General features: G+C 38.2%; 1 protein-coding gene across 1 annotated transcript in view; it reads left to right on the top strand.

Moving 5' to 3' along the window:
* Positions 1-23,593, top strand: part of PKIA (protein kinase (cAMP-dependent, catalytic) inhibitor alpha) — a 45,011-nt gene extending 21,418 nt beyond the window's left edge. The window contains exons 2-3 of the mRNA XM_017812488.1: positions 15,822-15,999; positions 21,054-23,593. Of these exons, the coding sequence (XP_017667977.1) occupies positions 15,849-15,999; positions 21,054-21,133 (231 nt within the window). The 5' untranslated portion in view covers positions 15,822-15,848 and the 3' untranslated portion in view covers positions 21,134-23,593. The remainder of the gene's footprint in view (positions 1-15,821; positions 16,000-21,053) is intronic.
* Positions 23,594-25,409: the final 1,816 nt, after the last annotated feature.

Here is a 25,409-nt window from a genome sequence, read left to right on the forward strand (position 1 = left end):
CTATCAGCTGCGAGATACCAAGGATGAGATCCTCACCTGTTTGTGATTTCTCAGTCTTAAGTGAAAGAAAGAGACAGAAGGGCCGTCTCAGCAGTTAGTGGAGTTTAAGGAAGACACTGGAAAGCACAGTAAGTGCTTCTGACGGTCATTTATAGCCACTTACTATCTTCTGACAGATATGAATTTTGTTGGTGGGTAGGTGTTGGCGGTGAGGGGGCTGCAGGGGCAGCCTCTGTGAGGAGAGGCCAGGACTGCCCTATGCTGGACACACAGATCAAGTCAGTTCCATGGACCTACTGCAGGGCACAGCTGAGCCCCTCAGCCAGGATGGTGGTATCTCTGGGAAAACATATTTAAGCAAGGAAATAAAAAAATCTACACAGGTAGAGGAGAGAGAAACAAAGATAGTGAGGTGCAGCAGAGGGAACACAAAGATTGAAGGACGAGGAAGAGGAGGTGGTGCTCCAGGCAGTGGAGCTGAGATTCCACTGCAGCCTGTCAAGGAGACCACAGTGGAGTAGGTATTTGCCCACCACAGTGTGCCACACCAGAGCTCCTTGATGTTTCTTGAAAGAACTCAGGCCCATGCTGAAGCCTATGGCAAGAGCCCACAGAAAGGACCAGTGCTGGAGCAGGTGAAAAGTGTAAGGAGGAAGGAGCAGCAGAGGGGAAGCTGTTATGGATTGATGGGATTGCATATTCCCACTCCCCATCCCGCCTAGGCTGCTGGGCAATAGGGAGCAGGTAGAGCAGCCAGGAACTAGAAGTAAAGCTGAGGCTGGGCAAAGTCAGTGGCGGGGAAGGGTAGCAGACTGGTATGGAGGGAAGGTGTTCTTTTAACTTGTCTTTGTTTCTCACTATCCAAACCTATTTTAATTGGCAGTAAGTTAGTTTTCCCTTTTGCTGGTGCTGATAGTTATTAAGACATCCTCCTGCTATTATCTCAACCCACTGGCTCTTTCACACTTTCATCTTATTTTCTCCCTTGTCCTGTTGAGGGGCAATAAGAGAGCAGCTGGGTGGGCATTTGGCAGTCATCCAAGGTCAACCCACCACAGGTGGTTCTTAAAAGTTAACTACTTTACAAATGGACAAAGATTTGGGATGTAAAGCAGTTGTTTTACAGCTTATAGAAAATCTACTAAGTTTACAGACTCTATGGGTAAGTATGTCTAAATGAAAGTAGTTATGCAGATGGAATGAATATTTAATGATACCCATCTTGGCAGGTATACATACGTATATTTACATGGATGCATAAGGTCATTTTCCAAGTTCCCTGACCCTGAACACTCAAACTGTTGTATAGGAACATACCTGGTTTCTTACTGATTTGGTCTAGTGTTGTGATCCTTCACATATTTTTCTAGGTGCAAAGGTGGGCAGTTCTAGTTGGATGGGGTAGTCTTACAGCTAGCTATCAGCATCCCAAGATCTTTGCCAAGATTTGCCTATAAAATAAGTCTCTTCTCTGTCAGGAGGAACTTCATGTTTAATTGTTTCTTCCTGCTCAGTCTTAGACTCCATTTGGGTTTGTTTTCATGCACTTTCTTACTGTGCTCTGGTTATATGTCTTTTCATTGGTTCTCAGTGACTTAATTATTTTACTCCCTTTATTGTGAAAGTTTAGCTTTTACTTGAACAAAGCACTTCTGTAGTGACTACAATATGTGTGTGTATGTGTGTTTTCAGCAATGTTTTTATATAGTTATCTTCTTCCTCTCTGAGATCATACGTGCAGCTTACTTTTTAAGGGAAAAATGGTATCCAAGAACTCGCATCTATGGGTGATTCTTACTCTTGAGAGGTTTTTTTCCTTTGCCAGGATTTAAGAATTGGAAATCTTGAGAAATATTCTGCCCACATATGCATTCTGTAAGCGGACAGCTGGTACTTCTTTTCCTTATCCACAATATACCAGCAGGTAGAAAAAAGGAGGGAATCTGATTTGCTTGGCCTCAGAGCTCGGGTAGGCTATTCAAGTAAGGAAGTACTTTTGTAGTCTAACAACATGAATTTCTCTCAGGAATTTTTAAGTTCTCCCGTTTCTGCTCATACCTGTGTTTTATGCTCATATCCAGAAAACATATCTTATACTTTGTTGCATTTTATTTGTCTTACGCATGTGGGAAGAACTGTATGTTCAGATTCTTCTTAGGCTCTTCTAATATTAGTGCTCAGCAACTTCTGTGAAAGTTGGAAGGTAGACTTCAGAACTTGAGCTGCAGGAAATATGTGTGCATTTGTTTGGTTAACTTTTCTTGGCATGAATATAAAACATCTACTGTATGTGTTTTTAATAGGCCATCTCTTAAAGTGATTGGACAATTTTTATGGTTGGCTGAAATCAATGAGCTCTGTGAGAGTCCAGAAAATCCTACTTTGTTTATATGCTTCCACCACTGGCTCTTGTAAGTTGTCCACCCTGTTATCTTCCTCCATTTGATCCTTTCTTCTTGTAGTTGAAGACTTGGTACATTAGAGGGATAAGAATTAAGTATTTGAGCTTTAGTTTTGCTTGAAATTGGGGACAAGAGTAATATTTCAAAATATCAAATTCAAATATCTAACTAACACTGATTTTAAGTAGCTGTGGTTTGCAGAGCCTGTATCTTCCTCAATTGCTGTAGGGTATTGTGTTTGTCAGGGTACCTGGGTTTGCATCTAGAAATGCATCTTAAATCTGAGTGTCATGGACAGATTGTGTAATGCAGCACAGTTGCTAATTAAATATTAGTCTATGCAAGGCATTTACTTTTTCAGTTTCCATCTAGTTCCAGCATGTGGAAATCTGTCAGGACAGTTCTCTAAAGTGCATAGTTTTCAATCCAAAGTTTACAAAATGATCCTAGGTCAAAAAGGATTATTTAGCAAGAAGGGTTGTTTGTTTTGCTTTTTTCATCTTTGCTTAGTTAGATTCTGTTTTAAACATGGAAAAGAGGTCAGTAAGGTTCCTATCTTCAAGCATATTATGGCAAATGTGAGGCTTTTTTTTTTTGTCTAGGTTAGAAATTATTTGGCCTGTCTTCTAAGTGCCCATAAATACTGCAAAATATAAAATGTAAACTGCGCATAAGAAAGGATTTCATCATAATAAAGATTTCTTTATTAATGCTTTCCTCTCCTCCGCCTGATCCTGTGTCATTTTTCAAGCTGGTTTCTTGCCATAAAGGAGATCCTTCCAAGTGTTGCTGCTCTTCAAGTTTTGATCTCTTTGCTTTCAAAATGGTATTGTTATAGATCTGAGTCTGAGCTGTACTACTTATGTGGTTTTAAAGGATATGCATCACTCTGTGAGAGTCACAGTCACTAAACCTTGCTGAATCATATTCTTGGATAGCTTGGCTATTATGCATGTATGCAGTTACGCATATGAATATGGAAAATTATCCCTTTATAGCACCTCATGCATTTGGTTTTGAGAAGCCCCTACCTCTGCCTACCACACTCTACTCTGTTTAAGAAAAAGTCATCTTTAAGACTTCAGATCTTGCAAACAGTATGAAATTGCTGCTATCTTCGCCCTCATCCTTTAAACGACTGCAGGTGGACTTGCCTCTGCAAGGGCCTTAATTTAAACCTTGCTCTTATTTTCTTTGGGTCTGGCAAACATGCTTCTTCTCTCTACCTCAACTCTGGACTGACGCACTGCTCTCTATAGACGCAACTGCTGCCGAACATGCTAAGGTGAACAAGAGAAAGGAATACGAGGTAAAATATTTCCTTTCGTTAAAATGTTTTGTACTGTTAGATCTCTTTCCTTTGATCCCTCAGCCTGGTGCATTGTAAGGCATTTGGCCCTCTGGGATTGATCAATGCTTTATTAAGAACCCTGTGTTTATATTGCTCTACATATTTTTACAGAAATTAATTAGCTTAAGATTTCCAAATAGGACAGCTCTAAGAAAACAAAACATATTGGTCCACCCTTGCAGCAGCAGCACTAGAAGGTTGTAAAAAGATAAATCCTGTTTGAGGCTGGAAAAACTGAAGGTTTCACAGGAGAGTTTCTCAAGGGCTACTTGAGTGTACCTCAAAAAACAAAAACAGACCCGGTTTTGTGGCATCTGTAATGTGATTTTAAAAATTTTCAACCTTATCCTAAAGAGTTCTAATATCAGCTTATTTGATAATGAATTGCAATACAGAATACTTGCATATATGTTCCTTCTGTTAAGATGAATAAATTTATAATAGACTTAATATAAAGAGGGTTCATTTTCCTGCATGTTGACATATTTAATAGAGAGGTGGTTTTTTTCCTCTTGAATGAAATAGAGTGAAACAAAGAACAATTAGGATTATTTTTTTCCTCTGATAAATATATGGCTTTCATACACCTGGAGAACATCTGGCAAACATATAGGAATATTTGAGTTGTTTACCTCCCGACGTTAATGCAGCAGGTATGTCCTGAATTTTGCAGGCAATAACATTGGGTTGGTTTTTTTAACTTTGAGAGGTACCAAAACTTCCCAGATGACCACCTTCTAACATTGTGATAATATCAGTGGTCCATTATGAAGAATCCGTAAAGTATTCGTGCTGGAAACAAGTCTAAAAAAAGCACATTCGAGACAATTATTTCAGGAAGCCCTAAGTAGGCTATGCTGTTGCATAGCAACAGAACCAGGCAGTCCTTAGTCTCTACAGTAGTCAGTGTACACATGGGAACAGAATGCAAAAATGATGGAAACCTTGAAAAACGTAAGGCTGAGACTAAGAGAAACCAAAGTGAAATGATATACAATATAAAATGTGAATCTATTGTGTGAAGTATAATAAATGAAGTGCTTTTAAGTTAAAAAAACTGAAATGCTGTTAAGCCAAATCGTGCATTTTTTTGTAGCTTCTAGATAGTAATTAAAAGAAAGGCAGGATGTCTGATGGCTGGGAAAACTAATTCAAATGTAAAGTAGATTTTAAATGTCTGATGCAGAAAATAAATTGGATGGAAAAGGCAATTTATTATTGACAGACCAAAAAGCTGACCAGATATACCAGGAATAAAATACTGATTAATGTATTGTGGCATAAAGAGGCTCAGATACTTACGTTATTAAAAAGCTGCTTGTCTCATGTTCACAGGTCTCCGGGCTAGCCCAGTGGTATTTATCTTTGCAAACACTGAAAAGTATGGTGTCATTGGGTATATTTTTGGAAACTCCAAGCTTGCATCTGAAATGTGAGATCTTAACAGAAGCATATTATATTATAGCAGCTTTGTTTTTTTAAGGGGAATTTATTTTATTAAAAGCAAATCTAGGAACCAGTATTTAATATTTGTAAACATAGGGTTGTAGTTGATCTTGCTGTCAAAAAAAAAAAAAAGGGCAAACCTCTTCCTTCCAGTACAGTTTTTGCCACTGCCCAAGAAGAAACAGTAATAAGCTCAAGCTCTTCTGTTCTGGATGCTGCAACACACACTTTCATGATGAGTCATGACTGCATGATTTTAAAAGGTAGTCACATGCAAACAGTTGAGCTACTCCACCAGAAGCTGCTGAAAAGATATGTAATACAAAAATTGTTGCTTCAGTCTGGTAGCTTACATTGTTCTAAAGATTTGAGTAAAGTGCATTGGAGGGGGACAGTTGGTTTTTTAAATACTAAGGAAGAGTTTAAGGGTAGCTAAACTGTGGAGCATATAGGTATCTTGAATACTTTATAGCCAGACTACACATTGTACTGAAACACTTGAAGAATCCTAACAAATAGGTCTGGAAGAAACCTTATGAAAATGCTGGTGCATCCTCCTGTTATAAATGCTGTCATGATACTGTTATCTAGACATTTTCTTTTTGCTGTTCTGACTGCATGCTTTCCCTTTCAAAGGCTTTTGTTACCTGCAAACTGCTGTTGTAGATGCTGTAAACATATCAGTCAAATTGACAGAATGCAGAACATTTTGTCAATGCAAACTTTAGTTAAATTGGGAATGGTAGCAATCCATTGCAATGGGGGAGCCAAGCCCTGCATTTAAATAAGTGGCCCTGTGTGAAGTCCTTGAGTTAAGTTAGCCCACCAAGAGCCTTTCGGTAGAGCAGCTGGAAAAGTCCACCCCAGTCTTCCTTTTTCACTGTAAACTGGTTTCTCTATCTGAACTCTTCAAATATCTAAGGCACTGCTTCCTCCCAATCTCTGTATGCTTTTTTTTTAATTTCTGATCTTGTCCTGCAGGCAGATTACCTACCCCTTTTGGATGGTATCTCCCCACCTGAAATCTGATTCTTCACAGCCATATTGTGGTTTTGTAATTCCATCATATTCCCCCAACCCAGCACATGCATAGATAAGTCTTGGCTGTGCTAGCTGATATGTTCTTGCATACCTTTACTGACATTTCAAAAAAAATGAAGAGCAAGCTCTTACCCTAGCAAAACAAAGCTATGTATTTTATCAGATTGGGCATATATTAATATAGAAGAAATGGTTTACATTTCTTGGCTTGTAATAAAGAGCATGAATCTTCATGTTAGTTTCATGGTTTGCTGTTAGCAGTTGCAACAACTATAATAAATTACTTTGGGATGTTTAGCCATTCAAATCTATAGTTCAGCTGAGTATTTCAGCCCTTACAAATGCCTAGAGACTGCTTTGCACATTGGAGCTATTTCTTGAAGAACACAGCTGGTTCCCATTTAATTGGAAAAGTATAACGCAATGTACTGCATACTGTCTGTTTGCCATTGTTTGCTTGATTTTGGTTTGTTTTTTTTTAATGAGAGTGAAGTCGTCTTGTTTTCCTTTTATTTTTTTTTTTGCTATGACCTCGAAAGCATTAGTACTAGTAAAGGGATATCTAGCAAGATGTATAACTGCAGGGGACAAAAAAGATAGTGAGGGAAATAGGTCTTACATGGATAAGCATTTTATGTGTGCCGAATTTAAAAATTCAGTGGACCAGAATCCTTTCAGATCATCTGCAGTAGGATTCATAGAATCATAGCATACCAGGTTAGAGGGGGACCTCAAGGATCATCTAGTCCAACCTCTCTTGGCAAAAGCGTGGTCTAGACAAGATGGCCCAGCACCCTGTCCATCTTAATCTTGAAAGTGTCCAATACTGGGGAATCCACTACTTCCCTGGAGAAATTATTCCAGTGGCTGAGTGTTCTCTGTGAAAAATGTTACTCGTGTCCAATCAGAATCTCTCCAGTAGTAACTTGTACCCATCACCCCTCATCTTTTCCATGTGACTCCTTGTAAAAAGGAAGTCTCCATTTCCTTTGTAACCACCTTTATATACTAGAAGATAGTGATAAGGTCTCCTCTAAACCACCTTTTTTTGAGGCTGAACAAACCCAGTTCTTTGGATCCAATGGATCTAATTCTTAGCCCCTTCCAGAACATTAAGCTTCTGCCAAAAATTAAAAATCTGTTTGACAGAAAACCCTTTATCTGAGTGGCTTCTGCATTATTGCCTGTGTAGCATTGATAGTATAGAAGGCTCGTACTGGTCTGTGCGTAATTCACAGAACTGTTTTGCTATGAAACCTTCAGTTAAAAGTTCGCTAAACCTATATTTTTTTCCAGCTGTCTGTTAGGATAATGATGGTTCACAGCAGTTTGGCCTAAAATGTGTGCAGACTACTAATCAGTGTTTTGTTCTTTTTTCCCCCATGAAGGGGGAAATACAGGCCATTGTATTTAGCAGTGACTAAAGGAGACGTGGATGTTGCAAAAATAATCACTACAGTGCTTATATCAAGTTCTCTGAAGAACAGACATCAGACTCAGCTAATGAGACCTGTGCTGATCAATACCTGGATGTGAATGCTGGTACTATTGACAGAAGTGTCTGAGAGAACAAACTTGCTTATAGCATGAATCCTGAATTAAAGGCAAGATTCGGAAGATACGGAGATGCTTCACGAGCGAAACCCACACGAATTCACTCACTCCCCTCCCTGCTATTAAACATCCTGCTGCAGATTTTATGTTTCTGCAGCAAGTCTTGTTTCTGCACAAAGCATTTGCAAGCTGCCAGTCAGTTATGAATCCTCAATATACTGGTCTTTTCCAGTAATCCAGCAGTTGAGGAAGAGCCTGTTTTTCATGTTGAGGTGTGTATTTTGTGTTGTCTTACTCTTCCTGAGCTTATTTCATCTCTCTGTTCTATAAGGAGTGCTGCTGGATTGGCATATAAAGACCACAAAGGACAGGCTTTCTCCAAAGGCTGAAACCGTTCCTTTTGAACAAAACACTGTATTTGTTCAGTATTGTGTTAACTGTGCTCCTTGGTTCAGAGCACCACACCATTCTAAACAAATGAATTGCAGTGCTGCATACCTGGCCTCATCCTCCTATAACCTTAAAACATCAACCTCCCTACAGTTCAGATGGATGTGAGAATGCTCAGCAGGGCTGCCGGATGTGTGTCACATGAGGAGCTTGAAGGTTCCCATCTCGAGGGAGGGAGCTCAAGGCCCTTATCTATCTCTGTGATTATGAGGTGCTGTAGCAATGGATTTAGTTGTTCATAGAAAGTATCAGAGCATTCTGAAAAATAGTGCTTTAACTCCCTCCTTCCCTTCACAAGCCAAGAGGTTAATTCACAAACTGCAAGTAAAAAAATCACACAGCAATAGATGCCTCTTTTCTCAAACATATGATGTTTGCCACTCATTGTTCTCTTTAGGTTAGGCAGTGAATAGTGATGGTAGATTCTAGGTCACCCTCTTCTGTTCCCTAACTTAGTATCCCTATGTGGATACTTAAATGTCTTGATTAGTTTCCTCCATAGGGTGTTAACTTCAAGATATCAAAACGTGTATTGTTATTTATAATTATAGAACCAAGTTCTCCTCTTTAGTATTGCTTCACTGATTATGTTTGCCTCTTTTTTTTATTATTTGCTACTGTTATTTCACTGCCCAGTTTTATGAAACAGTGGAAGATAAAACTGAATTTGTGAATTCAGATTAAGTGGTAGATGAGAAACCAACTTCTTTTGGTCATGGGCATAATAAAATTTGCCTGAGCAAGGACATGGTAAGAATGTAATTATTTGGCTTTTAGTTCTGTAGATCTCTTTGGGTAAACTGCAACTTAGATAACACAGAAGGAAAACCTATTAACTGTCTTTGTGAGTGATCTGTTTGTGTAGGTTATGAGCTGCAGGATATCTAACTTCATACTGCTTTTTTTATGCGGAGTTAAATGAGCTTAATTTTTATTTCTGGTAAAAATATCGCAGGTGGTAATTTTCTTTGTTCTGTTTCATTGTTTAACCAGTTGAATTGCCCACTAATTTCCAATACAATCTTAACAGTACTAGGATTGCTACATATAGAATGTTCGCTGTAAAAGTATGCTAATTGTCAGAGGTAAGTCACCTGTTCTACATTACTGTTTTACAGAGTTGGTCATTTCAGAAACACCAGACAGACAAAACTACATGACGGATTTTCAACATGCAGAGTAAAATATGCCCAGCTTGGTAGCTGGCATGGATATTTATATTTCTTTTAGTTGGCTTTCAAGAGTTAATGCTGTTTTCTTGCTCATTTGTGTCTATGCAAAAGCAAATTGTTGTATAGCACAATAAATATAATCTCTGTGGAAGAAAGATACTTTTGTTAAATTGTTTCTGCTTTTAATACAGAAAATCATGCATGAGGTAGAAATCTAGGTACAGGTTGCTGTAGAATAGATCTGTATCCTCACTGGAAAGAGCCCTGTAGCCCTGTCTCTAAGCTAAGGCTAGATTTGGAACCAAAATTTATTTTAAAAGCATAATTATACACCTTCTCTAAATCAGACATGCTATTAAATGACAAATTCTCTTTTTTTTTTTGTTCCCTTATGAAAGCTGAATATAGATAATTACATTTAAATAATGTGCTGATCGTGATACAACATTTAGCAGCCAAAGCCTGGGAGAGTTTTATTTGAAAATCCCTTATTCTATGCTGCCATTAAGCACACATGGAGAAAGAGGGGGAGTAAACATTGAAGCATCATACGTCTTAGCCTTACACTGCAGGTTTGCCAAGAAAATGGCAACTCTCTTGTCCCAGGCAGCAGCATATGCCAAATTCCATAGACAAGCTATTTGTCAAATGCCTGCACTTGTTTGTCTTCCTTTAAAATAATAATGAATACCAATTAGTGAAGGTACTTTAAATTCATTTGGGCTTCTTTTTGGTATCTAGTCCCTTAGGCTAAATTCAACAACCTCAGATACCTCTAGCCCATAAACTGCATAGACACTGATTTAATTCATGCTGGTATGCCACATAATTTTTGTACTTTCCCTCCCAAATGGGAGAACAGTAGCACTGTGTAATACTGGGTTTCACTGAATTATTATGGAATGCAGTCCATTTTGGATTACATTTGTGAACCATCACTAACTTTTTAGGTGTTTGTGGTGTGGGGTTTTTTTTTTCAATTATAGAGGTTTGACAGTTATCTTAAGAAACTTGTGGAGTAACATTTGTTATGTGTAGTGTGGAAATGGAAAATTTAACACAAACTGAATTGTGGAGTTAAAGTAGTAGTCTGGTAAATTTCTGAAAACACAAATATTGATTCTTTCTGTACCTGTTAATGATTCTGTGAGGAGAACAGTATAATTTAAGGTTGGAAAGGACCTCTAAAATCATCAAGTCCAACTGTTCACCCAACAGTTGTTGGGTTCACCACTAAACAATCCCCTTAAGTGCCACATCCACGTGTCTTTTGAACACTTCCAGGGATGGGGATTGACTACTTCCCTGGACAGCCTGTTCCAATGCCTGATCACCCTTTCAGTGAAGAAAGTATTCCTAATGTCCAGTCTAAACCTCCCCTGGCACAAGTTGAGGCCGTTTCCTTTCATCCTGTCACTTGTTACTTGGGAGAAGAGACTGATCCCCAACTCACTACACCCTCCTTTCAGGTGGTTGTAGAGGGTGATAAGGTCTTCCCTCAGCCTCCTTTTCTCCAGGCTAAACAACCCCAGCTCCCTCAGCTGTTCCTCATCAGATTTGTGCTCCAGACCCTTCCCCAGATTCATTGCCCTTTTCTGGACTCGCTCCAGCACCTCAAAGTCTTTCTTGAAATGAAGGGCCCAGAACTGGACACAGTACTCGAGGTGTGGACTCACCAGTGTCAAGTACAAGGGGACAATCACTGCCCTGGTCCTGCTGGCCACACAATTTCTGATCCAGGCCAGGATGCCACTGGCCTTCTTGGCCACCTGAGTGCACACTAGATCACGTTCAGCTGCTGTCGACCAGCACCTCCAGGTCCTTTTCCGCAGGGCAGCTTTCCAGCCACACTACCCCCAGCCTGTAGCACTGTGACTCAGGTGCAGGACCCAGCACTTGGCTTTGTTGAACCTATCCTTGGCATCCTTTTCTCCTTCTGCATTCTTTGGATACTAATTCTACCCCTTATGATGCTTACTTGTAAAAGTTCTTTGTTTACATAGCATGTAGAAGGAGGCCTTTTGCAGGTTACAGAATTATAGAATCAGCCAGGTTGGAAAGATCATCAAGTCCAACCCTTGATCCAACACCGCTGTGGTTGCTAGACCATGGCACTAAGTGCCACATCCAGTCCCATCTTAAAAACCTCCAGGGACGGAGAATTCACTACTTCCCTGGGCAGCCCATTCCAATGCCTGATTACCCTCTCTGTAAAGAATTTCTTTCTAATATCTAACCTAAACCTCCCTTGGCAGAGCTTAAGACCATGCCCTCTTGTCCTACTGCTGGTTGCCTGAGAGAAGAGACCAACGCCCACCTGGCTACAACCTCCTTTCAGGGAGTTGTAGAGAGTGATGAGGTCTCCCCTGAGCCTCCTCTTCTCCAGGCTGAACAGCCCCAGCTCCCTCAGCCTCTCCTCATAGGACTTGTGCTTGAGTCCCTTCATCAGCCTTGTTGCTCTTCTCTGGACCTGCTCCAGCACCTCAATATCCTTCCTGAACTGAGGGACCCAGAATTGGACACAGCACTCAAGGTGCAGCCTCACCAGCACTGAGTACAGGGGAAGAATCACTTCCCTGGTCCTGCTGGCCACACTGTTCCTGATCCAGGCCAGGATGCCATTGGCCTTCTTGGCCACCTGGGCACACTGCTGGCTCATGTTCAGCTTCCTATCAATCCAAACTCCCAGGTCCCTTTCTGCCAGGCTGCTCTCCAGCCTGTAGCGCTGCATGGGGTTGTTGTGGCCGAAGTGCAGGACCAGTATAGCAGTATGTGTTATACAGACTATTCATTAATAATACAGACACATCTTGATATACTGGCTAAAATCCAAGGTAGCAACTTCTTATCCTTTCTTCTTATCCTTTGTAATTCCTTAATTCCAAATAATTTTTGGCACAAGTCTCTTTGGGAGGAAGGAGTTGGGAGGGGAAAGAGACAGAAGTCTAAGATACCCACATTTCTAGAAGTTTATAAAACTAAGAATCTGAGGAAATACAAGATGCTGTATGAAAATCCCCAGGGCTGTGTTGCAAACTTTAAACCGTTTTCAGGCATAGTGACTCTAAATGGGGAGAAAGACAAAGCACAGCTGGGGGAGACTTCAGATGGGGGTAATATCAGTTACCAAGGAATCCAATCTTGCAGCAACAGGTTTCATTAGTCCTTATGCTCACAGAGCTGCTTTCTTTAGTGTGCTGTTTCAGTTGGCAGAAGCAGTGAGGTTTGCAGCCCTCTTGTTTCAGTTTAGTACCATGTAGTGGTGTACTGGTTTTGCAACTTAAAAAAAAATTAAATTAGTAGAACTAGAGGGACTGTGACGACAATCTTTATTGCAGGAATCCTTGTTAATGCAATTATTTAGGAAATTCAAATTATATTTAGTAGAATTATTAGCAAATTACACTCCTTCCACAGAGATTAAAGGAAAAAAAAAGGGTTTTTTTGGAGTGAATGGTAATTCCTTAATAACTGTTTTAGTGAATAAGTACAGACTGCTGGGCACTGAGCCATCCATTGGAAGGGGAGCTCTTGAGTGATGTCAGTGGAGTTCCATATTTATGAAGTAATGTCTCAAGGTAATGCCAGTACAAAACAGAATGCTATTTGATATTTAGAAGAAAAGATAGGCAGGAAAACTTAGAAGTGTAATAAACGTGTGTTTGATAACATTCTTTTTTGATTAGAATGTTGTTAGTAATGCCATATTGAGCCTATAGAAAATGAACATTTAAAATAAAGATCTCTACAATCACATTTTCCTGTGGATTTATAGCTTTTTTCATAAAAATTAAATAAGCTTGAGATTTCCCTGGTGTTTATGGAATGTTTCAAGAACAATATAAGCTTACAGAGGTGTATTCCGTGGAGTGCAGTTTATACATCCACGGAATTGCTCACGGAGTACAACCTGGCTCATTTTGCAAGCCTTACAGCCCTGCACCTTGTTCCACCTCAATCATAGTCTTTTCTGATTATTATGGGCCTGATAAACTCATATGCAGCTTTTAAAGAAACAAACAAACAAAACAACCCCCAAATATGCTAAAATGAAATTAATATCTTCACAGGGGTGATAGCTATGATGACTTTGGACTGGTCCTACACTAATGACAAAATCCAAGCCTGTATATTATTGATTTCATGTTTTGCCCTTCCTTTCCTACAGGTCAGTTGCAATAACAGGCATGAACAAATACAAGTTTTGCTTAAAATCTTTTAATCTTCTGGTTTCAGTGAATGCTATTCAGTGAATGGGTCAGATAAGTCTTGAAAACTTCTACTTTTTTCTTTCCTTATTACAACTGTCCTCCCTTTACCTTTGCAAGTTATATGCTGGATTACTGCATGGTTGGTACATTTGGTATTGCAACATCTGCACCTTGGGCAAAGAACTTCTTATTTGCTTCAATATTCTTGCAGTGTTTCAATAAGAGGGCAATTCATGGGAAGAAATGCACATGCTCTAATGCTCCTGAAAGCTTTTGTTATTGAACAAAGAGACACTGCATTATCTTATGTGTGTCTGGCAGGCTTTCAGTTAATGCTGACCTCTTTTCCTTCCCTAGGTGTTTGTCGTTAGGTTTTGTGGATTGATTTTTGTTGTTGGTGGTGGTGGTGGCTTGTTGGGTTTTTTGTTTGTTGGTTGGTTTGGCTCTTTCTAAGCAGTTTCCTGTTTCCTGGGGGTTGTTCATAAGAGTAAAATTAGCCTTGTTCAGCATTTTTGGCATGGGACACCAAAGCTTGATAGCAGTGAACTTCTTCTCAAGTCAGTCAGTCTTGCAATAATATTTGATATGGTTATATTTAGACAAAATATGGTGTAGAACCCTTTTCTTGGCTTCTCAGACACATCATTTGTACACCCTCATACAGCTGACTGAAGTTGAGGACGTGAGGACTAGAATGAAGATGAAGAATAAACAGGGTTTGTGAAGTTATTCAGAGTTGAGGATGGAGAAGGCTTGGCTGTTGTCTTTTTTTGTATCTATTTTTAAAATAAAAAGTATTTATAAAAATGATGGGTTTTTTTCTTTTATTTAAAGAGAAAAAGCTGAACCCTTTGCTGCTTTTAATGTCTGCAGTGACTTAAAGGGTGATCAGCTGCTTCAGTGTCCAGAACCTGCAGTAGGAGCTGATTAAAAAGATTAGTGCACTCCATGCAAATTTGAAGTTCTGGCTACTTTAGTAATAATAGCTAAAGATTCTCACTGTATGCAGCTCTGCAATGTGTTGCCTTTATGGCCATGTCCTCTCTCTGCAATATGCAAAACCAGAGAAATACTGCACAGCAATGAAGGAAGCATACTACTGTGGGGGTGCTGGTTTTCTGTAGTAGTTCTGTAGTTTCTTCTCTTTGGAGTACTACTCTAGCAGAAAGTTTCTCTGATTCCTCTATGACATTGAAACATAAAACATGAGGAGAGCTACATTTGAAGCATGGTAGCCTAGCATTTTGCAGGAAACCTTAGATGAGTACCAGTGAAAACACAGTAAAAGCAATGCAGTCAGCATTTAAAATTTTGTAAATTAATTAAAAGAAATAAATTTCTAACAGCTTAGACCTATAGCAAATATTCTAGCAGGGGTGCAAATCTTTCTCTTACTGAGATTGAAATAGGAGTTTCCTTCTATCTTTGGCAGGTCTTACATTAGTGCACATCATCACCTGATTCCATAATGACAAAAGAAATAATTATTTTCCAATGAAAAGAAGTTCTGATTTTATACCTAGCTTACACAGCACTGCTTTCTGCTTCTGCATTATAGTTTAGCTGCCCTGCTTGTTGTGTTAGCATGTCTCCACTTATTTCAGTAACATTATGGTATTGCATTCGCTTTGGGGCAGCTATCACACCAAAATAAAGTAGTTGAACCTGAAGGGGTTTATATGCAATGTTAAAACTAATACTAGCAGAAAAGAAAATATACAGAACATAACTGTGCCTGTGTGTTAGCACAGGGTTCTGTATGCAAAAGCGTAATCGATTTGTACTTTCTTACTCGTTAGACTCTGCTTTTTGTGCAGAAAAGAACTTTGTTCCACCCCCTACCTACCTCCTACATCCCAGCTAATATTAAAAGCAGAGACAACTCTATGAAGAAATTATGTTGCTGAGGTCATTGCTTTTATAAAGTACTATCACTTTATGAAGCATGGAAAATGAAGTTGTTTAAAATACTGTTGAATACAGATTGCATAAAATACACACAGCTTTTCTGCTTTCTAATCTGCTTCTTCTCTGATTTCTCCAAATTTCGAGACTGAGGCATCTTCTTTTACTGCTTAGCAATTCTACTCCACGATGAGAACGTTCTAGTTATATTCCCATTCCATAAAGTCATCTGTTTTTCTGGTGGTCTAAGTGGTGGTGTTTTTCTTTTTCTTTTTTTTCTCCCATCTAGGTACTGCTATGTGGATATTTGTTAGCAATGACTGATGTGGAATCTACATATGCAGACTTTATTGCTTCAGGAAGAACAGGTAGAAGAAATGCGTTACATGACATACTCGTGTCCTCTCCGGGTGGGAACTCTAGTGAACTAGCCTTAAAGTTATCAGAGCTTGATATAAACAAAGCAGGTGAGTACATTATGAACTTTCATAACATTTATTTAAAACTGAAGTGCATGGTTTGTGTGCATGCATTATTCCCTTGACCCTTAGGTGATTTTTTTTTTTTAATCACCGGGGGTTGCCTACAATAAGAATCCCAGATTTCATAAATGGAAAGGGTGGTTATTTGCGAGTAAAACATATCACTGAAAAAAGAAAAGTCATTCTTCAGTGAGTACCTAGTGTCAGAGTCCATATCAGAATAAATTTTATGGAAAGTGTAGAGAAGAAAATAGGGAAGTCTATTAAAACCCAAGTCTATATAACATCTTTTAATGGAAGGTATCTGGTTTGAAGCCTGTAGGAGAAACCATGTGTCTGTTTGAAAGGTTGTTGTGAAATTAATTTTTTTTCAGCTGCCAAAGGACAGAGCAATAGCAATGCGTTGTTGTTTGTTTTACTTGGGTCTTTTTTTCTGAGTAAATTGTCTCTTTCTCCTTTCTGCTAATAGTTTGTTCTTCTTCTAAGGTGATAAGTAGCAATGCAATCCTAAATCTTACTTTGCCTTTGATATTACCAAAATTTTTAAAGGGTTGTGCACCTTTAGTGGAGAAAAAGGGGGGAAAGTAGACCTTACATTAAAAAAGTAATATGACTGTATAATGATTTTCATGTTACATGGGTGGGGGTTAATGAATGTATCTTACAGATATTAGAAAGCCCTTTTCAGATCTTAAGGAAGAGGTGTTTTGCTTATTTTAGTAACAGCAGAAGAAAATGAATGCAGCAAAGAAGAAACTGTTGATAAGCAGCTGCCCTGTTTGTGCACATTCTTCTCTCAGAGACAACGAGAGTTCTGAGAGGCAAACTCTTCACAGGACAGTCAGATGTAGGCAGCGTGATGTTCAGGTGGTTGTAGTGCTGTTTCGAGCGGGGGATTCTTTTTTTTGGCTTTTGGACTAGTGTGCATCAGAAGTCATTCCTTCTGCAGTTGCCAGTTTTGGACCTTTAGATTCTAGATCCATGCAATTCTAGCTGGGCAGGGCCTTTAGTTTTTTTGATTTAAAAAGAAAAGCTTTATTAGTATGTGTGTAGGTGTGTCTATTTATTTTAATGTGGGGATAGGTGTAAAATGTTGGAAAAATAGAAAATAGGTGCCATTTGAAATGCATGATACCAACCTTCCTTCTTGCTTTACTTTCCTTCGGTCTCAAACTTACAGTTATCAAAATTGTCTTTGATCTTGTCTATTTAGAAGATATAAACAATCCCTGATTTTAAGTTAAGCTGATAAGTGGTTATAAGCCAGAACTGTGTTCTCTTGTGAGCTGTAAAAAGGATGTGACTTTGTGCCTGTAACATATGTTGATATGCACTTGCTACCTGCAGTTTGCTCTGTAGTGATAAGAATGGTTTAAATAACTGTTAGCCTAATTTTAATACATAAATTGGGAGTCTGTTTAGTTCTTGGAGATCTCTTTTGCAGCCTGGGTAACTTAGTCATTGCAAAAATGTGTACAAAGTTGCTCATAAAATTACCTTAGGTAGTAGAAACACAGAAATTCCTACATGCTTCTTCAGGAGGTTATGCAGCTGCAATTAGCTACAATGAAAACGTATTTAAATTTTGTATTATTAGTACACCTAGGTGCCAAGTAAAAGCCTCCAAACCAAAAATATTGAAAAAGATATTGTCTAACCTAGCATTCATGTGAGTATTAATGTTATACCCCATCATGTCTTTCCAAACCAAGAGAGGCTAACAAATATTTTGCATGCCAAATCCTAGTTCAGAATATATTAGTGCTTGTGGGATGCATATATGCATCACACCTGACAGGATTAAGAGGAAAGCACGTGTTTGTGGGTTATATCTTATTACTTTTGAGGTGCATGTCAAACAATTTATGCTAAGTACTACCTAATTATATAAATATAGACATCCAGGTTTGATTCTTTCCTTTTCTTTTTCTTTTATTCTTATCACAGCTACACGCATTTTCTTGCCAAACTGCAAGTACATTTCCTTTCAACTTGTATGGAGTAATGGCAGAGTAGGATAATGCAGATGTTAAAGAAAAAGAAGGTGGCTGTAAAACATATGTAAATTAAATTACCCAAGCATGTTTAGTACGTTCACTTTGAAAACCCTGCAGATACATATTCCTGTAAAATATCAGAACGGCTTTGAATGGCACTAGGCAGTGAGGCCTTGTTCAAAACCACGTATTTGTCATGCAGTAGTTGATACCTGAAGTGAGCATTAGTTAATCCCTTCATCAATGAGCCGACGACAGATAATAAAGAATTTACTTGTAATACTTATGTATAATAAGTATAATTACTGTATAATACTCTCCCTTCAAAACAGCTGTCCTAGTCTTCTTTGTCCATAACAAGCTAACAACCTGCTATTATCTATGAAATGGACATATTTTCCTAACCTCAAAATACAGGTTCCAAGTACTCTGTGTCAACATATTTTATCTAAATTTAGTAAAAGCAACACTAGGTACACCTGGTAAGTACTGCAACAGAAATCATAAGAAAGAAGGCAAAAGAAAGATTTTAGTAAAAAAATCAGCAGCCTGCTCAACACTCTTAAGGTAACCAGTACAATCCAAAAAACCTGGTATTTAGATCATCTTACCGGCGATTATAGCTAAATGAAGCAGTAAGGAGAAACTACAGTGAAGAGCAAGGACCAGTCTGCAGATCTAATCTCTAAAAAAACCTGCTCGTTTTCTAGGTGCTACAGAACACTACTGGAAAGGACACTTTCTTGTAAAAGTTGTAGTGGTCCAACCATCTACAAAAAATGGGGATAATAGTGTGTTGAAGTCATACAGAACTGCAATGAAGGACTGATTGTAGAAAATTGTGATTAAAAGTGATTTTAGTTCATGGTAGAAATGTTTTAGGTGTAAGCATGGGAAACAGTGATGAACACTGTAGAGACAGTTGTATTACAGGAAGAAAAATTAGTTAAAAGCTGCACATTAGGGGGACTGGTAACTGTTGCCAGCTTACCACATCACAGAACTGTATGGTGACTTGGAATATTGTATTATTTGGTTTTATTTCTTTTTTTAATACTTCCTGCTGGTTTCAAAATGCTGTGTAAGAATTGCAGTCTTACTCTAAAAACCTTAGAGCCATTATATTCTAAAGGAAGAAAAGTTCAAGAGTGTGCTTTGGCAATTTTGGGATTCTCCAAACTTAGAAGCAAATTTATTTCTATGAACATGTTTTATAGCCTTTAGTGGAAGAGCTCTACCAGCAGAATGAAGAAATATGTAGTACCAAGACAGTGTATTATAGATTAAATGGATTTAAACTAATGAGTTTTTTCAATGAGTTGAGAAGAACCTTTTAAGAAGTGGTGCATTAGAACTTTAGTGCTCCTTCTCTGAATGTTTGTGCTCTATGTTTAACATGTAAATAGTGAAATGTTTAGGCTTTGTGTCCAGGATGATTTTTCTTTTAAACACAAATACCTTGCAAAGTTTTTGGTTGGTTGGTTGGTTGGTTGGTTGGTTTTAGTTTTGGTTTTGGTTCGGGTTTTTTTCAAGAAGAATTATTCCAGGAAAGTGTGGCTTGCCCAGATAGCATAAGGGATATTAAAGACTTCCTAGTAGTCAGAATAAATGGAGGACAGAGCAGGCAAAAAAGGAACGAAACTCCACTCCACGATTCCACTCATCTGGACTTTTGCAGTATCAGAACAAATGTAGGAGGCTTTGTAGAAAGTGATTGAACAACTTGGGCAAAAAGGATTTCTATCCAATGGAAATAATTGCATGTAGATCCATCCTGATGGATTCCTTTCTAATTTGAGAGATGAAACTGAGAAATCATTTTCTGAGGAAGTGCCTTGCAAAACAAATGTTCATTTATTACTCAACCCATGTCATGTCATGGCTGGGCTTCACGAACGAAGATTTGGGAAAGGCTCTATACACATTCGTTACAAGCACGCTGGTGGCTGATAAGGCCAATACGAGATAGACATATCTGATTGCAAAAGGCACAGCAGAAAGACTCCTTAGATGGTATATTCTGCAAGACACGATTCTTTCTGCGTTGTCTTTTCTCCTCGAGAGTGAACTCAACCCATAATGAACAGAATAAACCTCACTGTGTAATAGGTTAATCAACTTCCCATACAACTTTTCATCAGGTTGAATTTGATAATTCACAATACCTTCTGAGGCATTTTCCTGCCTAAAATACTCGTCCATGCACAAAACACAGCTCTCATGTCTAAGCTCTTGGCAATGTTCTTTGCAATGCAAAGAACTTTTTTCCATTAGCAATGTGCCCTTTCTTCTAAACAGAAAAGAGAACATGTTTATGGTCAGAAATAAAACTGCAGATGTACAGTGTGATCTGAAATGAGGAAACAATAAATATCTGCACTGATAACCCTACTTTTGTTCTAGAGATCTATAGATTAAAGAGGCAGTACTACCTCTGTTTAGACATCTTTACAACCTAGCCATGAAATTTTCTTCTCTTAACCACTCTGTCGAGCCAGTTCAGTACAAATTGCTCAGAATCCTTACAAGATACAAGAAACAATGTATTATTCCTTGTACACAGGATGTATTACGTTCCTCACATTGTTCTGAGGTTTGCAGTGAGACAGCTGGATTGAATGCTGGGATGTGGTCCTGAAAACAGACACACAGAACAAATACAACTTTAACAAGCTATTGCTTTTATTGAAGTTGCATCTTTTTGTTCAGACTTGGTGCAATGGGGTTTTTTTCTCTTATACTGTCTTAGTGTGATAGTAAATAAATTTTCAGAAATACTCTGCCGTTTTTGTTAAATTCTTTAATTTCTAACTACTTTAGGTCTTTACTAAAAATAATAGTGGTGATCGTAACTATGAATTTGCTTCTCAAGAGACACCTTCAAAAACAAAGCATGGCTATCTTAGTAATAAAGGGTTTCATGTTTCACATTCAGTTTCTTTTTACTTTGTTTTTGAAACTGATGGATGAGCAATCAGGGTTCTGGAAGCAAGACCTCTTTATTTTAGGGTGGATTACTCATCCTTTTCTTCTATGTTATAGAAGGAGAAGGAGATGCACAACGAAATCCAAGTGAGCAGACCGGGGAGGTCCAAGGGGAGGCAGCAAAGCAAGAAAGCTGACATCCGACTTTGACCGAGTGGAGCAGCTGCTGGATGTTTTCAGACTACAAGAGCGTGCAGGAACAAATTTGTTTCCATGAGCAAGCTGTTAGAAAAGAAAGTGCATGTGTCTTCACTGCTGGAACCCACTCAACACAATGCTAAAAAGGGGGGTACAAGCTGTGACAGAAGACAGAATCTCTACCTCTGTCATTAGCAATGGTTGAACATGTATTGAGTTTTTGGGATAGTGTCATCAGATCCCTTCATAATGACTCGATGGGAGCACTTTTAGAAAGTAGAACAGGTAAATCTTGTAGCAAATGGCCTTTGAAATGTCAGAGGATCTAACTGTCTATCTTAAGCAAAGGCTTGTGTGATCCTCAGTTTAAAATTCTCTGGCCAAAGTGTTTGCCCATTATAAGAACTGTAAAGAAAGCACTGTTTTTAGAACTTTGCATCTGTTTTACAGCTCTGTTATTTACAATGGTTTTTGTATTGTACAACTTAGATGCTCCACACTGCCCCTTCTCAACTGCTTATGAAGAATATTTCTGTTACTGTGAATTTTTCTACCACGTGTTTTGAAAGGGCTGTTTTTTTGCATAAGGTGGTGATGTGCACATGATAGATCATAACGTCAGTTGCTAAATTGATTATGGCTAAGCCTAAATGACTCAGCAACACTCTGATTTGTTACTAGACGAGCCTTCAAAACGATTTGTTAATGTGAATATTTGAGCGCGTGTTGTGTCCTTGGTACAGTTTTGCCACTTGCCTGTAGTTAGTTGCATATCAGAGACTCAAATTAAATCTTTTATGTTATTCTTCCCCATTTTTCTAATTTTACTTCCAATTTCTTAATCTTTTCTGAGATATTTTTTTAAAATGTTAGTCCAAGCATTTTATTGTTATGGTAGTTTTAAGAATACATTTATAACGTTGTATGGGTTAAAATTCAGACAAATTCCATGGTGCTAGAGGTTTTTTTGGTTCACATTGTTTAAGATGGGCCTTGTTTACACATGAGAAAATAACTGGCATAGGTTATTGCCAATAACATATTCTGAAATGAGTTTTAAAATGCAGGATAGTCCAACTTTGAAACATGGGCTGGATCCAGCCAGGGGGACAATTTTTACTATTCCCTGTCTTTGCCTCAGTGGATCAGGCTGTTGAGTTTGCCCAGCCAGTCACCTGTTACTGATGCACCAGCACAGCCAAGTGCTGTAGTGTAGAATCCACTACAACAGGCTTTCAGCTTGGAGTTGGGAAGGGAAGCGAGAGACTTGGCATCTAGCACCCAAAGGACTAGGTTTTTTTCCCATTTCAGCTATTCCAAAATGAAAGTCCAAACTGGACCTTCATCAAAATACCAGGATAGTTTGTCCATCCAGGACATAACTTAAAATATCTACAAATTAATAACCTGTTCTGCAGTAGCTATTGCTTATTGCTTTTCTTCCCCCCCATCCTGCCCCGATGAAAAAGGCCATACATGAGGCTGAATGCTGCAAAATGGGGCAGCCACACCTCTGTGTGACTAAGGTGAGTGAAGAGAGTGACTGGTAGTAAACCATGGCAATCACACAAGCACCAATCACAAAGTCAGAAGATTTGTTTTCTTTTATTAACAGGAGGTGATGTCACTTTCTTTATATATAGTATATATATTATATATATTTTTGTGTTGTTGGTTTCAAATGTTATGCACTTTTTAATGTTTGTAAACTTTTACTAATGAATAGTGTGATTGCTTCCTGAATATATTAATCATCGGTTGACAAAACATCCTTTGTGGCCACAGCTGTTTGTTTCTACCATATGTATCATAGTACTTGTCACCTGAAAATCTTTTGTGAGATATGTGGAGAAAAAAAAAACCACTTCTGATCAGTATTATGAGATCATTTATTAGTGTTAATAAAAAACAAGCGAGCAGTATGCTTGTGGCTCATTAGTGTAATATTAACTCTCACCTTTTAATGTTTGGAAGCTGAATGCCTTGCCTCTTACTAGCTGTCAAATGCCCTATCTTGTTGGTAACAGAAGTAGTCCATTTGCTTTGAAAACACTGTTACCCTTAAACTAATTATTTATTCATTTGTTTCACTTGGTGTTCCTTTCAAACTTAACACGTTATTATTGATCTTTTTTTTTTAGTTGTTTCTCCCCCTTTTGCTCTTGCATCATGTCTTCAGGCTGAACTGGTTGCCCCTTTGTCATGGACTACTTACTGTCAATCTAGCACAAGCTCCAGAAGAAAATAAGATTCCAGAGTTTTTCTGTAGTGTTACTTTATTGGTGATCCATGAAGCATCATCAATAAAATATTGCGGAAAAAGGCAATAGTGAAATAAGTATTTACAGTACATTAAAGTGATGGTTTTCCTTATTTTCCTTCAGTGGTTTATTTCAGTACACTTTCCTTCTTAATTCTTTTGTGTTTTAAATAAAATTAATTTCAGCCTTTCCTCTCTATTTTGTACCTGTTTCTTCTATTTCTCATCCTATTTTCTGTTGTTTTTAAAGAAATCATAGAGGCCTCTGCTGGTTTTTGAAACACATCTCTTTGTGATGGAAAATAGCACTGCTAATTTTAGTAGAGTAAATGGCTGTTTATGTTCCTCTTCCCCCAAAAGTGTATGAGTGCTTGCTTTATCACTTGAACTCTGCTTGCGTTCTTAATTTGGGGTATTTCTGTAGCATCTATAAACAGGCCTCACTTAGTGTAAACATATGGTTAGTCTGTGCCAAGTCAGAGCACTGTATCTTGAGTATAATTATTACCAAATCAATTACAGAAGAACTAGTTGAAGTATACTCACACCTTTACTTCTGTATAATTCTCTATAATATAACAGGGACACTGGTGGCAAAACTGGACTTTGACTGGGTTATTTTTCCTTTTGCCAGTTAGCTTTTTCAGTGAGCCTGACACTGGCTTCTGTTCCAGTGTCTTCTTCATATTGTATTGTTTTAATGAGTAAGTACTTAAATGTTTTTTTTAATCCATGATTATCTTAGAAAGATCTTCCCAAAAATCTATATAAATTCAACAATGTTAGGTCTAGAATATCAGCATAATATAATACTCCTTAAAGGTTTGGCTTTGGTGGGATGGTGGTGGGTTTGGTTTTTTTTTTTTGTTTTACTGACTCTTTAGATGGATGGTTTTGGTGCTTCCTTCACCCTGCAGGACCATCACTTAAAAAGTCTATATACTCATGTTCTTTTGTTCATAATAAAGTCTATGATTATGTCTGCAAGCATTCCACTTGCAGGGTTTAGGTTACCTGTCCACTTGAAACACATAGACTTTAGAACTAGAATTGCACAGAGATATTGGCATTTCTTCTTATTATTTCCATTAATGTTGGCCATGTGCTTCAAAAAGCACATGTTAAAAGACAGCAGCAAGCACACACATACTGTTGCTTCATCAAACTATAATTTTAAGCCAAAAGTTCACCATGACCTTCCATACAAAAGTTATTAAATAAATATGAAAAAAGTCAGTATACTGATTGCTACTTGGCTGTGTAATTTCCCTTGCCACGTTTTTTTCCCCACAATTTTGAAGTGATAAAAAGTGTATCCGATATGACTGCAAACGGATAATTATCTGGTGCTCAGAAGGAGCAACTACCAAAGTGGTTAAGCTGGACCTTTTGCAGTATTAATGCCTTTCTCAGCTAAACTGAAGAATTTCAGGTGTGCTTAATGTTTGTGTTTTATGTTTCAGAAATATCAGTAAATTTTCTGCAAAGGAAAGACTGAGAGCTGCTGTTGAGACTGAGCACAGTATAGTAACCTCAACTTTGACAGTTTGCCTTACCTCAGCAGTATTCCTGTGTTGAACTGCTGTATTTTTGTCCTGACTTGTTTATTTGTTTTGCTCTGCCTCTCTTTCTGACTGATTTATTTTCTGTCCTATTCTCCCCTCATGTAAAACAATACCCTAGAAGTATATGGATGTGGAGTACTGTATTTCTGTATATTTGAGTGACCTAAGTCTTGTAGTGGAAAGGTTGTTTCACTTAATCTTTTTGACCAATGCACAAAGGGGGATCTGTTCCAAAATTCTAATTGCGAGAGAAGCAAAATAGCCAGGAAGGAAGTGTGAATTCAAGAAGATAGGACAGCAGTATAAGGAAGATATCTTTTCTTAATAGTAAGGCAAGGTGGGGCCCAGTGTGGAAAAGAGCTTTCTCCATCATGATGAACAATCAGGATGTGTTGCTAATAGCTAAAAAGAAGGCAAATTGTTCAACCTTAGGTGATATTTTGATTTCAG

Source organism: Lepidothrix coronata, unplaced genomic scaffold (assembly GCF_001604755.1).
Source record: "Lepidothrix coronata isolate B3197 unplaced genomic scaffold, Lepidothrix_coronata-1.0 Scaffold36, whole genome shotgun sequence".
Classification (NCBI taxonomy): domain Eukaryota; kingdom Metazoa; phylum Chordata; class Aves; order Passeriformes; family Pipridae; genus Lepidothrix; species Lepidothrix coronata.